The sequence below is a fragment of the Malus domestica genome, chromosome 05, assembly GCF_042453785.1.
Source record: "Malus domestica chromosome 05, GDT2T_hap1".
Lineage (NCBI taxonomy): Eukaryota > Viridiplantae > Streptophyta > Magnoliopsida > Rosales > Rosaceae > Malus > Malus domestica.
The window spans coordinates 4,531,841-4,547,950 of NC_091665.1; the positions used below are offsets into that span (position 1 = coordinate 4,531,841).

The 16,110-nt window shown below is 36.1% G+C and overlaps 1 protein-coding gene across 1 annotated transcript; it reads left to right on the plus strand.

The window, feature by feature from the left end:
• The first annotated feature begins 5,093 nt into the window (after window positions 1-5,093).
• TLP2 (tubby-like F-box protein 8) lies at window positions 5,094-9,931 on the plus strand. Its single transcript, NM_001294012.1, is given in 6 exon segments — window positions 5,094-5,252; window positions 5,640-5,741; window positions 6,231-6,663; window positions 6,903-6,990; window positions 7,715-7,847; window positions 9,037-9,931. Coding segments are annotated over 4 exon segments (1,281 nt in total). The 5' UTR covers window positions 5,094-5,252; window positions 5,640-5,741; window positions 6,231-6,315; the 3' UTR covers window positions 9,749-9,931.
• The last annotated feature ends 6,179 nt before the right edge of the window (window positions 9,932-16,110 follow it).

Here is a 16,110-nt window from a genome sequence, read left to right on the forward strand (position 1 = left end):
CTTGCTAATTGCAGTGAGTGGAATATAACTATTTTTGTGTTTTATGAGAAACCTACAAAAAAAAAAAAAGGTAAAAGCATTACATGCTTTCGGTTCTTGCTAATTGCGGTGAGTGGAATATAACTATTTTTGTTGTATGATGATCAAGTCTTATAAGTAGTTTAACTCGTCTGATTTTTCATCACCCTCATTTATACATATATGAAAATAATATTTTTTGTTACTAAGGGCCGGCAACACCCATGCGACATTCCACTGAAACAGTGCATACACAAGCTCTTTGTTTTTTGTTGTCCTGGTGTTCATATAACCTGTATATCCCTATGTGGGAAAGACATATCTTACTAACATATATTTGTTCTATAAATTTTACAATCGTTTAATTTATTAGTTTTCATTTAAAGATCAATGACTTAAAAAATCAGTTGAATTGAATATCGTTCATGCTTCTAAATGTGTAAAGCAAATTGACGGTGTAAGAACAAAGTAACATATTGATGATAATTGATAACCATTCATTTATAATGTGTAGATGACTAAATAATCTTTTATTTGAATGAAATTTTTATTAGAGATGACTTTTAAATGATAATTAAGAAATTAAACATTTCTAATTATAAATTGTCATGTGTAACTTTCTTGAACAGAATAATTACTTTACATAGCAACTATTCCTATAATAAGATCTTGTAGATGATGCAAAGCAGCTCGCAAATGGTATTAATTTATACATATATATATATATATATATATATATATATATAAACATTTTTCTGGTATCATATATTAGCACTTCACATGCAGGCATGCTCCATGCATGAATGCTTTAATTGGAAATTAGTGTTGTATGATTGTATCAATAAGTAGCATGTATAATCATGGAAGATTTTTTTTATCTGGATCATGTCACACAAATCATGATAAAAGAAATTCATAATAGAACTGGGTCCAACTTGCCTATAGAAAACTTGAAGTGTCATATAACATTATTGTAAACATAATTAAAAATAAGAGAATTTTAACGAAAAGTTTTCGGTACTGTTCATTTTAACGAAAAATCACATTTTTACATTAAAAAGTCAATCATGATACTATTTATTTTACCCTTTATTTTGTCATTATAGTTAAAATCAAAATTTTCAAACAATTTTCATTATTTTTCCTTAAAAACAAGGGAAAAACATATTTGCAACATTATTTATTATATAATTCTATGAGGCTCCCGCCACCGATTTACTAATCAAAACCTGGAGCGCCGCTGGATATGATACACACAAACTTTTCTTTATTATTTTCTTTGGGTTGGCATACATAAATATTTTTAATATTAAAAACATAACCTATTTAATGCACCACTTATTCCAAAACATCACCATCCTTAGCAAAAATAAATTTGTTGTATTAATAATTTTCAGAAAATTTAGGTCAATAAATAAATAATTTCATATATTATGTCAAATTTTAATTCATTTTTAGCATAGATCAATAAAACCAATTCTCATCTTCAACTAGGCAATAAAAATCTTTATTGACCTCTTCTAAAACATAAAATATTTATCAACCCAATCTTAATACTAAAAATCTATTTATGACCTTGTAGATTTTGCACTATTTTTTTTATTACATCGATATTTTTACACTAGGGGGAGGAGAAGTTCGGCTAAGCCACACAATAGGCAACCTAATTTTGTATTGAATTCACTATCCACGAGATTCGAACCTAAGATGTAACATCCCACATTGACCAACGGAGAGGGGGTGATGTGCCTTACATGTACATGTTCCCCTCCTTATAGCATGAGGCTTTTTGGGAATTCACTGATTTCGGATTCCATCGAAACTCCGAAGTTAAGCGAGTTCAGGCGAGAGCAATCCTAAGATGGGTGATCCACTGGAAAATTCTCGTCTGAGTTTCCAGAAATAAATCCGTGAGGGAATGGTAAGCCCAAAGTGGACAATATCGTGCTACGACGGAGTCGAGACTAGGATGTGACATAAGACCTCTCACTTCTAAGTGAAGAGGAATATTATTAGACCGTAGTATTGAGTATTATTAGACCGTAGTATTGAGTATATTTTACTACAACTTAGAATTAAACTTTCAAAATTTTATGACCTTTTAACTCACGTGCGTACATTTTGCTACAACTTAGAAATTAAATTTGGGTATCAGACGAAATATGTTTGTCAAATGCTAGGGGTCCTTTGATAAACATTTAGTTTTTAGTTTTTTATTTTTATTTTTTGTGCTTGAAATATAAGGAACAAAAGAAAACTTGTCTTTCAAGTTGAATCTATCTATGACATTACCAAGGAAGTATATGGATGAAATAAATGATTAATAAAATGGTGGAAGGGAGGGGAAGAAATAAAGAAGAATGAATAAAAACAAAATTTTGAAAGTGAAAATATCGTTTTTGGTTTCTATTTTGTACCTTTCTTTGTATAATTCTTCTATGTTTGTCCCTTCATTCTTCTATATCCTTCATTTCTCCTTAATCTCTAACGCAAAAATAAAACGAAAAATCACAAAGTGAATCAAATGGGGCATAAGATGTTTATATATGACTTCTTTTATAGTACGACTTCACACTAAAGATAGAATTAGTAATTTATATAATTCGAATGATCAATCTTGAGCTCTATCTCGTCAAATTAATGTACACAAATTTTGGATGGTGTGTGTGTCAATGTTATCCTATTCTCTTTCTTTATTTATTATTTATACTAAAAATTCGTGCAAAATGGCTTTTTAGAATTTCAAATAAATTCGGAAATAAAAGTGCAAATAGTAGCTCCCCATTTTTTAGGCAACTTTGCCAATCCTTCGAGTTATAATCAATTTATACGATGCTTTGGTATATATTACAAGTTCATTTTCTTCAAAAGTGCTTTTAAATGACTAAATAGCGTTTTTGAAGAAAATGTTTTTGAAATTAATTTTTAGTAAAAATGCAAATTAATCATAGAAAAACAATTGAAGTACTTCCTACAAAAAACACATAACTGATGCTTTTTGTATGAATTACTTTAAGTGTTTTTAGAACCAAATGAACCCTTAATTTTTGTCCAACTTCATTTTGAAAATGTAAGATATACACTTCATAAACTAAGGGGCATTACAAATACATATTCACCAATAAATCCGTCCCAAATGAGTCCTTGTATACTACAAGAACTAAAAGAATCACAACGAAGCATGCCCAATAGCAAAGCAGTGAGCATACTTCAATCACTTTGTTAAAAGTCGAGCTCACTGGGAACTACAATATTAAAAGGATAAATAGAATCGCTAATCTCAACTTTCCATATTCCATCTAGTTTCGTTTGCCTGAGCATCTCTAATAATGTATGCAAGTAAAGTAGCCAAAATTGTACAACATGGGCTTATGTGGCGTGTTACCTACTTATTTTCCTTGAAAAAATTGGGACACTTAAAGCTGGTTTGGTATTGTTGTACTTTGAAAAAAAACAGCTTCTTATGTGCTGTGAGAATAAACGGCTGTGAAATAAAGCTGTAAAGTGTTTGGTAAACTTTTTTGTAAAAATGTTTTTGAAAAAAAAAAGCAGTATTATAGTGTTTGGTAAACTTTTATGTAAAACATATGTGAAAAAAACCGGTTTTTCAAAGCTGAGTTTTGCAGCTTCTTGTTTTTGGCCTTTTTTTTCACCCAAAACTGTGAAAAAAAGCTGAAACTGAATGTTTACCAAACACAAAAAAGCTCCAAGCTTTTTTTGATACCAGCTTTTTTCAGAATTATCTCAGTAACAAACCAGGCCTTAATGAACTATGCAAACCATGACCTTATATTATATTATTTATTATCATTCATTTGTTTGTTCTTGACAAAAATATAGTCCAATCTAATTGAAAGATTACAGAGAGCATTTTAGTGTAAAAGAGATGTGGAGCCCCATTTGGCTATTCATTTTAGAGAAGGATTTGTATACTACAATTACAAGTGTCGTTCCATTTCAATAATGTTTTATTGATATAAAATGTGTGATGGTAAACTTTGTTATGCAAGTTATTCTTATTCATTTTGAAGTAAATAATATTGTCTATTTCGAAAGAGCATGCAAAATTTGCCTACTTACGTAGCTCATAAAAACAAGTTTGCTCACTCAATTACCTACGCAATTGGATGCTATTACACAAAATTGACACACATCCAACTGCATTAGAAATTTTGTCAACAACTTATATCTTAATAAAGTTATTGTTTTTAACTTTGGTCAACTTTTGTATCCCATTCACGAAATGAAGTCCAGGCAAAACACCAAACAAATCCACTTACTACACACGTGGCAGGAGCTGCAGCATCCTAGTAAGTAGAGTCCCAACCACAAGGGACAACCTCGTCATACCATAGCCCAACAGGGGTACAAAAGTCATTTCACTATCCAACAGGCCTCCATCATGACAGCGTGCCTCATCTCGTAATCTTTCCCCACATGCACACACCGGACCTTTTTCAACAACATCAACGGTCGAGATGGACACTTCCATTGCGTTCACAAGGTAATAAAGTACACCCATAAGCACTGTATTACATCCTCATAAAATTAGAAGCAAGCTTAGTCGTAAGCGGAAAGCGGTCGCTGCTGGACAAGATCCTCACTAGATCCTGGAAATCTGAAGATTAATTAATCTTATTTATTTTTCGTATATTGTGCTAGCAGTTTTTATTAAATATTATTTATATTTAATTTTAAATTAAAAATTAAAAATAATTTTTAACCGCATTATGTATAATAACTGAACACAGTTAACGGATTCCATAAAGAAAATCCGGAGAGATCCTATTCCGTCGCTGCTAAAGTACGCCGAAGGTGATGCAAGCGGATTGCGTCCGAATCTCGTAGGATATGCCGTTGGTCGCGCAACGGAGAGAAGTCAACCGTTAGAGGCATAATGGTCATTCTATCAAGTGGGGGTTAATTAAATAAATTCAGACAAAAAATAACATTAAACAAATTGGATTAAGTTAATAAAGCTATATAGTAGGTGAACTGGATTGAATAAAGAGTTGAAGTCCGGACCACCTCACAGAGAGAGAGCGGGAGGGAGAGTGGAAGATGGTGAGCTGGTTCTGATTATCTGGTGTTTGGATCGCAGCTTTCAGAAGGACTGAATCATATCACTTGTCTCAGATGTTTGTTTAGGTTACTGGACCTGTTTTTTCTGTTTGTTTCTCGGGAAAATTTGCAGGCCCACCTGGTTTCATTTCTCTGGTTGTTGGATTTGCAAGGTAAAGTTTTCTGGGTTTTTACTTTGTTGCTCCAAAAGGGTCTTAGAAAGTCCAATTCTTTGAAACATTTATGTGGGTTTTGTTCAGTTGGTGGGTTGTAAATCTCTTATGGATAACATCTAAATTTTCATTTTTTTTAATCCAAGGGTTTTGCAGCTCCACATTTTGATGTGCTTTCTGCTCCAGTTTGTTTATTTTTCATAATAATTTTTGTTGCTTCTTCTGGCTTTGCGTCACCTAATTTTTAATTTCAGTATATGGAAAACCAGAAAAAAAAAAAAAAAAAAACATGTTTTGATGATTTTTGCCTTCAATTTTGGGGGCTTTGTAAGCTAAATTTGTTAATTTTTTTTCTCGTTTCTAAGATTGTAGTATTTGTATTTGCAGGACCTCTCCTATCCGAAAGCCTTAGCTGTGAAGCAATGTATCTTTGATCAGTGCCAAGCTATCACACTCAAGTCTTTGGAATTCTACTTTTGTGGTTTTAGGGTTTGCTCTCTCTCTCTCTCTCTCTATATATATATATGTTTAGATATATTATTAAACAGGAGGGTGTGTGTGACTTATAAAGCTAACTCTTAGTTAAAGGATTTGAGTTTAACTTCTAGGTGAACATAAATTTAGAACTATTTTTCTTTTTATTCAGATTACATCTATCATTTGGGTTCATATTTGGTAATCTGGGTTTTGTTTTCTGAGGTTTTTTTTTTATTTGGTTAACACTTACAAATTACAAATAGGGATTTTGATTTAAAACCGGTTTGAGTTAGTTGTAGTTTGGTTTGTGGAAGGTCAGCTTTAAAACCCGCCAAAAGATGTAACTGATTAAAGTCTGATACTTTAGGCTGCTTTAAGTCCATGTGTGAGAATCTCCTTTTCTTCCTTTGTGCTTTTCTCAGTCAGTCTTCTTCCTTTTATTTCTTTCTTTGTTATTAAGCATTCCAGCAGGAATTTAAATCAAGTTTGATTAATATGCAGCTGAACCCGCACTTAGAATTTTGGGGCCACCCCAACTTGAAGTGGAATATACTTAACATCTGGGTCTGTAGGCACGTAGGAGTAAATGTCATTCCGCAGTATAGTGCGCGATGTAAGGGATGGGTTTGGAAGTTTATCAAGACGAAGTTTTGAGGTGAGGCTGCCTGGTCATCACAGGGGGAAATCTCATGGTTCAGTCCATGAGGTGCATGACCAGCCTTCGGTAATCCAAAATAGCCGTTGGGCTAGCCTACCTCCCGAACTGCTGCGTGATGTAATAAAAAGATTGGAGGCTAGTGAGAGTACGTGGCCTTCTCGCAAGCATGTTGTTGCTTGTGCTGCTGTGTGCAGATCATGGAGGGAAATGTGCAAGGAAATCGTCAGAAGTCCTGAATTTTGTGGGAAGATTACCTTCCCAGTCGCCTTGAAGCAGGTGAGAGGTTCACATTATGTTCTTTCTTATATGATTGACTTTGTTGATAAAGACAACAATGCCCAAATAATTTTTGTTTAATGTAGTTACTGTGGTGTTTCTGTTTAAGTTATTTGCATCAGTGTTTATCCACCTAGATGCTCTATTTTGAAGTACGATGTTTATGCCTTCCTAAAAAGAAAGATGGTATTTATGATATCTGGTAGCTGACACATTGTTGAAATTTTTGCCTTTCACAGCCAGGATCTCGGGATGGAACCATCCAGTGCTTTATCAAGAGGGACAAGTCTAATTTAACTTACCACCTTTTCCTTTGCCTTAGCCCTGGTAAGATTCTCTTTAGATGGTTTTGTTGGCACATGTATTGTGCCACACTCAATTTGACATTTCATATTCTGTGGTTGGTTGGATGATCAACTCCAAACTTTCTGTGTATAGTATAGTGAATATCTTTTGGTTATGCATTGCCATCACGGTATAAATATTGTAGTGGTTAGGGTTTTATAAATTACTAGTATCTCTTCTCCTGCTGTGTATTTTTATTCTATTCTGCTCTTTCAAGTCATTTACGTGTGCATCTTGCCCCTATTTTATGATGACTAGTGCATTCAAGGCCCTAAAGCCTAGGTAGGCGGAGAGGTCTGGTGATACCTCACTAGTTCTAACTTCTAACTTCTAACTTGGTTATGTCAGTCACACTGTCTTGTATCAAGACATGTTCTTGTCATTGAGCTTAATAGCATGTGCAAGGCTGAAGCTTATTTTAATGCTAAGTGGTTGACCATTGCCGTATGAATATTAGATACAGTGCACTTATCCCACTTTATACAGCAATAAGAATTATTTACTTCTCCCTTTGTGTTGTTTCTTTGCAACGTAAACCAGCTACCCTTACCCTACTTGCCGCTGCTACATAAAGGGTTTATGTAACAAAAACTTTATCAGTAAGGGTTGAATAGCATAACTCGACCTTGAACATCTTTCCTTGATTGCTTTAGTGTGTTCGCATTTATTTTAGGATGTTCTCTTGATCAATGCCATGCCCTTGCAGCTTTGCTTGTTGAAAATGGGAAATTTCTTCTTTCTGCAAAGCGAACGCGGAGAACTACTTGCACAGAGTATGTGATCTCCACGGATGCTGATAATATTTCAAGATCAAGCAACAAGTACATTGGGAAATTGAGGTGGGCTTTCTTCAACTTTCTTTTGAGCTGTTCGTATCTGTGCTGAAATTCATTTATAAGCGACTCTAAAAAAAAACGATAATGTACATGACTTAAAAACTTTAAAGATGTGTCATTCTTAATAACCAAAAAAGAAAAACGTTATTGTGCAAACAATTTTTTAAACTTTGGTGTGAAATTGGAACTGGGAAAATGCCCTTGTTTTAAAATCATTGCGCACATTTGAGGGATCTAGTCTGAATTAAATTAATTTCTTTTCTTTTTCACCTGTTGCCGCATTGATAAAGAATTAATATGGGGGTTAATGCGATTCAATATTGTTCCTTTGCTTTGGTTTGCAGTAAGCGACTATGTCAGAAATATGTTTTGTGTGAGTAATATAAATGAAAAAGAGTTTTAAGATGCTTAACTGTTGATCTTTATAATTAGCAGTTCTTTTTTCTTATACCTTAGAACAGTATTTCTGCTTCTTTGGTTGCATTATGATTTCATTGCTATACCTTAAAAATTTAAATGAGATTTCAACATGAATAATACTTAAGTTAGTGCATTCTGAGTATGGTTTTGAATAAATCGCAAGGGTTGTCTTGCTATCAAGTGTTTTGGGGCAAGGAACTGTTAAGATCGTCTTCTATTTACTAAAAAGATATGAATGTGCTCAGGAAGACTGTTCTAAGATTATCTTCTCTAGCATATTTTCATTTGACATTACTGGCGTGGGGTATATTTTGAAGCTTTAACAGTGCCTCGCTTGTAGGAATTTAATTGCGAGTATCAACTTGTTTATATTAGGGGGCAAAATCACATGTTTGACAATTCTAAGTAAAAGATCTATCCCATGTATTTGCTGTTCTCAATACACCTTCAATTCCAGCCCACTTATTTCAGGCCATTTAATTAGTATTTAGTAATGCATCAACTTCACATTTAATTGTCACTCATTTGAATAATCTTTGCTGCTTTGCATGCCGTCCACAATTGGTGCTTCCTAAGTTCATATTTTTTTTCAATTTATACTTATTTGGTAGACATGTTTCTTGAATTTTTAGCAGTTAGTAGCATTGAAAAACAAACTGATATGTGACATATAAAAGTCCTTATTCTCCTCTCCCTGGAATTTTGATTACATCGGGCTTAGAGACTTTAGATTAACGTTCATCTGCCATTCCCCTTTTCCCATATTTTTCAGGTCTAATTTTCTAGGCACCAAATTTATTATTTATGATACCCAACCTCCCTACAACAGTGCTCAGCTTTCCCCACCTGGGAGAAGCCGTCGGTTCTACTCTAAAAAGGTATCTCCCAAGCTCCCCACTGGCAGCTACAACATCGCACAGGTGTCGTATGAGTTAAATGTGCTTGGCACACGGGGGCCACGAAGGATGCACTGCACCATGCACTCAATCCCTGCAGCATCCCTTGAGCCTGGTGGCATTGTCCCTGGCCAGCCTGAGATTCTCCAACGCTCCCTTGAGGACTCATTCCGAAGCATTTCCTTCTCAAAATCAATTGTTGATTCAAGTGAGTTTAGCAGTGCACGATTCTCTGATATAGTTGGGGCCCATTGCGAAGAAGATGGAAGGGAAAGACCATTAATTCTTCGGAACAAGGCACCAAGGTGGCATGAACAGTTGCAGTGTTGGTGCTTAAACTTCCGGGGAAGGGTGACAGTTGCCTCTGTCAAAAACTTTCAGTTAATAGCGGCCGCACCACCTTCTGCTGGCGCGCCAACACCATCTCAACCACCACAGCCAACCTCGTCTGACCATGACAAGGTCATACTTCAGTTTGGTAAAGTTGGCAAGGATATGTTTACCATGGATTACCGGTATCCGTTGTCTGCGTTTCAGGCTTTTGCGATCTGCTTGAGCAGCTTCGACACCAAATTAGCATGTGAATAGAGGAGAGAAATTATGGCAAGAAATAGAAAGTGTAGTTGGTAATTCTTTTTTCATCTTTTCGAGCTTCTCATATGGATTGTTGTTGTATGATGACACTGTTACAACTCATAGTAGACTGGAAGTGCAGAACAAAAGTGCACGCTGCATGAGGGCGCCTGTGTTTTTTTTTTTATTTTAAATATTTATATTATTTTTCAGTTTTTTTCTTTCTTTTGTTCTGTTTCAAATTTTCTCTTTTGTAAGAATATTGTTTTATTATATGCTTTGGAAAGAAAAATTAATTGAGAATCAAGAGATAAAAATTTGGGCAAAATTAGCAGGAATGTTGAGTTTTTGACATATGGTTACGAAAATGATCCGTTTTTGGAAACATCACATTTTGATGACACATTGATGATAAAATATGGTATATAAAAACTGATCATTTATGTCATTTAGTATTACAGTTTATTGATAATTTTTTCACTTGTAAGTGAGAACTCACTTTCTTTTCTTTAGTATAGATAATATCGTTTGTTAAAAAAAAAAAACTAACCATTTCTCCAATCAAATGTAAAAGATTGATCATCTAGTTGTCCTAAAAATAACCATTTAGTTCCTAAAAATAACAATAGGGAGCGAACACGTAGGACCTGAGTGTGTATATATCATTTCCTTTTTATAAAGGCATAAACAAGATATAAAATAGCGATGATATCGGAAATATCGATAGTCCAAAAACACGGAAATTTCGATGAAAATATCGGGATATTATCGATATCGATAAAAATTGAATAAAAACCACGGAAATTGTAAGAAAAACTTGGAAATTTTTATTGAAACTTTGCAGGATGTTTATTTAGTCAATTATCTATTAGTTTATGACAAAAAATTGGAGGGAAATGCATTGCATGATGGATTTAACTGATTTAAGTTGATTATATAGCGAGCTGGCAAACATTGTGAGTAGAAAATATGTAGTAATTAATGAAAGAAGTTTAAACACACCATAATCATTTATATATAATGAATTAGTACAATATTTTACACTTTATACATTGCATGGTAAAATACATGAGTGATTTAGTACCACATAGAGTTCCTATTAGGTTCAAAATTTTCAAATCTTCATCATCTTTATGTGTAGAGTAAGTGTATTTTAGCATATTTTCACAAAAATATAAGTGATATGGTGGTCAAGGTGTTGAAGGAATAAAATGGGAGGGGTTCGAATCCCCTTGGTGTTTTTTTAAAGGGTTAATCTCTGTTTACTACCCTAAAGTTTCGTGGTTTTCAACATTTGGTACATGAAGTTTTTTTCATCCCAGAGTCATACCTCAAGTCTTAATTTTGGGACAGTTTCATACATCCGTTAAGTTTTTCGTTAGAACTTCTGTTAAATGATGACGTGGCGTCCACGTGGACAATAAATAAGCGCCACGTGTCAATATGGGTTCACATTTAAAAAAAAATAAAAAACAGAAAAAAGGGGAAAAAAAAACTCGTTTTTGGGCGCCCTCTCCCCAAACATCCCTTCTCCTCTGCAAACCCTTTCCCCAAACATCCCAGCCATGTACGAGCTTCACTTCACCATGCCCATGTTCAGCACTATCTTCAACAACATCAACACCTGCCTGGACACCCGCACCGTCTCTGTACTCCTGCGCCACAGCGAAGCCATTTCTCTCTTCCCGCCAAACACCCCCTCCTTCGACTCATCCTCATCGCTGACGATTCGAGCGCGTCGTCACGCGCAGCACCACTCGATCACTTTCTGTGCACATACAAGGACCTCGTGGATAGAGGCGACAAGGGGTTCAAGTGGGTCCCACTATCGAATGAATAGGATCCGATGACTGCCACATCGTCAGGAGTCGTTCACCGCCACAAAGAACGACGCAGCGGCGGTCGAGGGTCTTCAAGTCACCGATCTTGTTGAAGACGAGGAAGAGGAAGGAGTCCAGGAGGCGATCGAAGAGGTCGTCGTCAATGGGGGAGTAGGGTTCCAGACTACAACGACGAATTAGTCTGATAATATCGATAATATCGCGATATATTGACGATAATTAAATGGATACTCGTGAAAATATAGCCCTCTCACAAAAACGATATTATCGCCGATAATATCGATATTTTGGTCCATGGGCATAAATCTAATAACTTTGACAAGAACAGTCTAGACTGATGAAGGCTATGAAATGAGAGATAAACATTAGGGTTAAGTACATTTCACACCTTCAGGATTTGGCTTTCAGTTTGGAAATGGGTCACATAATTACTTAATTGTTGACCTAACGGTCGATATAACGGCATGTGCAAATTGGTCGAATTTCAAAAGATCTGGGTGTAATGTTACAAAATTGAAACTTTGTGGCCCATTTTGAAACTAACCTCAAACCTTGAGGGTGTGAAATGTGCTTAACCCTAAACATTACGCATTCCAAATAGTAAAATTCCACAAGCTATGCGAGTTAGTTTTATTTATATTTGGATAATAACAAGAAGATATCAATAATGTTTTTGCTAATTATAAGTAAATCGATTATGTATTGTGGTATATTAATGTACTTAAATAGAAATTACAAAATTTGCCACTACAATTGGCTCCCTTCCCTCCTAATTTGTCATAATTAAAAGGAGACAATATTTGGGTGCTCACTGGGAAGTACCAAATTTACTGAATTTATAATGTGGCCCAATAAGAATAGTCCACCTGTCTAATCTAAAACTCCCCAACCATTTGTTATCCTTGTAACCATACACCTATCTTCTCCTCACCTCAAGCCTTTTCTCTTATTCGTACACCCCAACACCAACCCCATCGGAAAGTGCTGAAGTGGGATCGTCGTCAAAGGGAGGGTTGACGGTAGACTTGTCGGCGAACAGAGGAATTGGGGGTGGGGTCATCGGAAAGTGAGGGATTTGAGAGTGGGCTCACTGGAGAAAACAAGGGTGTTCTCACCGGGGAAGTGAGGGTCGGGATCGCCAGAGAAGGGGGAAGGGCTTGTCTGCAAGAAGAGAGTGTTTGGGTTAATATCTAAACTTTGGGCTTTTAGGAAGGGAAGCCCAAAAAGAGCTCAAGAAGGAGATTTCGCCCGAGACCCAACACCGAAACCCAAATCGTCCATCTCAAAAACCAGTTGGCACTCCCCCATTAATGCAAAGGCTAGTTGCTTACAAGAAGTGACAACCGATGGAAATTCACCAATTCTAGGCCCAAAAGTGCTTTTTGGATGGCAAACACGTAAAAGGCTGATGACTCACTACCCTTCAGTGACTTTCGGGCAAAAACAAAAACAACACAGCTGGGCTAATTCGTCTATAAAAGGGGGAAGAGGGCCCAAAGACAAGGACACTCAACCAATCAAACAAACAAACATACAACTTGTCTCTTAGCCAAGCAAATACCTAGAAAGTTGTGCTTTGTCCAGACTCTGCACCCTTCTAGCCTTTGACTCCCTTAGAAAGACATCTTTTGTCTATGTAAAAGCTCTGCTACCTTTTTCCTAAATGTTGTAGTATCGATCTCTCATGTGTAAACTCTTTTCCAATCATCCCCTTTAGTACTCAATCCTTTTGTAACTACCAAGAAAAGAGACTGCAAGACGTTTTAACCTTGCCCGACAAGGTGAAATCTTACCCGACTCTCTTTGTTTTTGCCTTTCCATTAATAGATCTAGTGTTATAATGTATCCCTCAATAGATATGCAAGTTATTTTCGGTCTCTTAATGATCCAAAGTTCCATTAACTCTCAGATCTGGTTCATTTAATACTTTTACTATCGTAAAAGTAAATGAAACTGATGTTTTCATCAGATCTGGACCTCCACCCTTTAAAGCATACAAGATAAACAAAAGTCTTTGATCTCAAGGCATAGAAAAGAACTTAATGTGGACTTAACCTATCCACGACAATCCTTTGATAATGAGAAGTCAGAATAACTTGGGGCATAAGTAATCGGCTTAAACACACTCATTCTACATCTGCCATACAGAGATGGCAGTGGAATGAAGGTCAAGGGATTTGATGTGACTCGGGTTTTTCCTAAAACACGTTACTGGAAACACAGTCCAGTATATTAAGTATCATAATACAATTGGTTAGAATTTTTTTTATGAAGTTTTTAACCAATTGTATTATTAGAACATCTCCAAAGCAGACGTGAAATATTGAACACCAAATTTTAATTTGATGATCTATGTAGCAGTTTGACATTAACTTAAAATTACATCTCCTACCAATGTGTCTAATATATTATTTTGTATTTTAATATATTAATTTTTTTCAATCATAATAAATACTAAAAGAAATATAAATAGCTACACTTATACCAAGCATTAATGCAAGGCTTGTCCAAAAGTTAAAAAAAAATAACTAAAATAATTATTTGGCATATAAATTTTGAGGCAGACTTTTGACGCCTCTCACCAAGCCTTCTTCTGACATCAGCTTTTGGCTGATGGATTGGAATGAAATGAGATGTTATTTTTTACTATTACACGTCCATTTGGCAATTTGAAGCATTGGTTGAAGATGGTCTTACATTTGGTGTGTTGAGCTGTATTTTCGATGTAGCAATGTTTGACTAATGTTGGTCCATGTAAACCTTTAGTGAGGATATCAGCAGTTTGATCTTCAATGGAGATGTACTGCACCACCAAATCCTTCTTTTGAACTTTCTCTCTGATGAAGTGAAAATACGTATCCAAATGTTTGATACGAGTGTGAAATACAAGATTAGAACATAATGCCAAAGCTGATAGGTTGTCACTGTCACTCCCCGATCCCGACATATGTTCAGAATCGACACGTGACGTCATCAAGTATCCGTATATCTAACATACCCCGCCTTTGAAATATGTACAAAGCATAGCTCAATATTCAAATTGTGTAGAAATTTTTGTATACTTTATGGCTGCATCTGAACTCGTCGTTAGATTACCTACGTACCCTAAAAAGGGATCAAGCCCTTCGTAGTTCACCATTTACTACACTCCGACGTTTATCACAATATGTTCAAGCATAAAAGCATAGCATTCCTTAATCATTTATTAAAACTTGACAAGCATGAAATTAGTAGGTGCAGAGCTGCATAACAAACCCACATGACATTTGTTTGTACCATACTTGACCAATCCCGAAACTATTGAGCACCATTCAATGTTATACCGTTAAGGATCCACAAGAGTTTCCCTCTAACCAGGAGGCCAATCACAGCGTGACATGTGTCGACATTAGAGGCCAATCATAGCGCGACAAGTGTCAACATCAGAGGCCAATCACAACACGACACGTGTCAAAGTAAAAACAAAGCTAGAAACTCTCTTCTATAAAATGAGATCATTCTCCCACAATATTTCCTAATGTCATTTGTACTAAATCATTCACTAGTACTCATTAAAGGAGAGCTTGAACCTATGTACTTGTGTAAACCCTTCACAATTAATGAGAACTCCTTTACTCCGTGGACGTAGCCAATCTGGGTGAACGACGTACATCTTATGTTTGCTTCCCTGTCTCTATCCATTTACATACTTTTCCACACTAGTGACCGGAGCAATCTAGCAAAGGTCACAAACTTGACACTTTCTGTTGTACCAAAGTCCTCACTGATTTTGTGCATCAACATTTGGCGCCGTCTGTGGGAAATCGCACTTGTTCATACTCTCTTCAGCTTTGTCAAGCTGGTTTCCACCATTGGTATACTCTCTTTTGACAAGGCATCCCTCTTTAACATAGGGAGAGAAGGAAGCCATAGCACATAGAACGACACCCTCATCCTGCCTAGTGTGAGGTAGCGAAAGAAGGAACGAAAGAAGTTCACTCTTCAAGCTAAAGTCGAAGAGCTGGAGGCTCAGAACAACAAGATAGAAATGAAGAATGAGGTCCTACAGGAACAGTATGAGAAACTCTTCGAGACGCTCTATGAGGCTAGGCATACTCAAACACACGAGCTCATCACCTCCGTGGAAGTCAACCATCAACTGGGTGCCCCCCAACACAGAGGGTCACCTGCCTTCGACATGGATATTCCTAACGAGGAGCGAGCTACTCATTGAAATGTCGATCAACATGAGACTTCTCTCAACCCAGCTATTTCGACCCGAAGTATGAGAAGTGGAGGAAGGCACCTTCTTGCAGAAGGAATGGAATGATCAAGAGCCGGTTACCATGACTGTCGAGACTTTCTAAGATAGCGACGAAAAAATTCTATCTACATAGGCTCAAGGATCGAAGACCCAAGAGTCATCGAAGGGCTCGGTCCTCTAACATAACGTAGGCCAACGCCTAATCCAAGAAAGGAACCACATGCCTTGGAGGGACAAGAAGGTGAAGGAGACTCGAGAGACATCCAAACGACACGTCTAGAAAGCTAGTACGG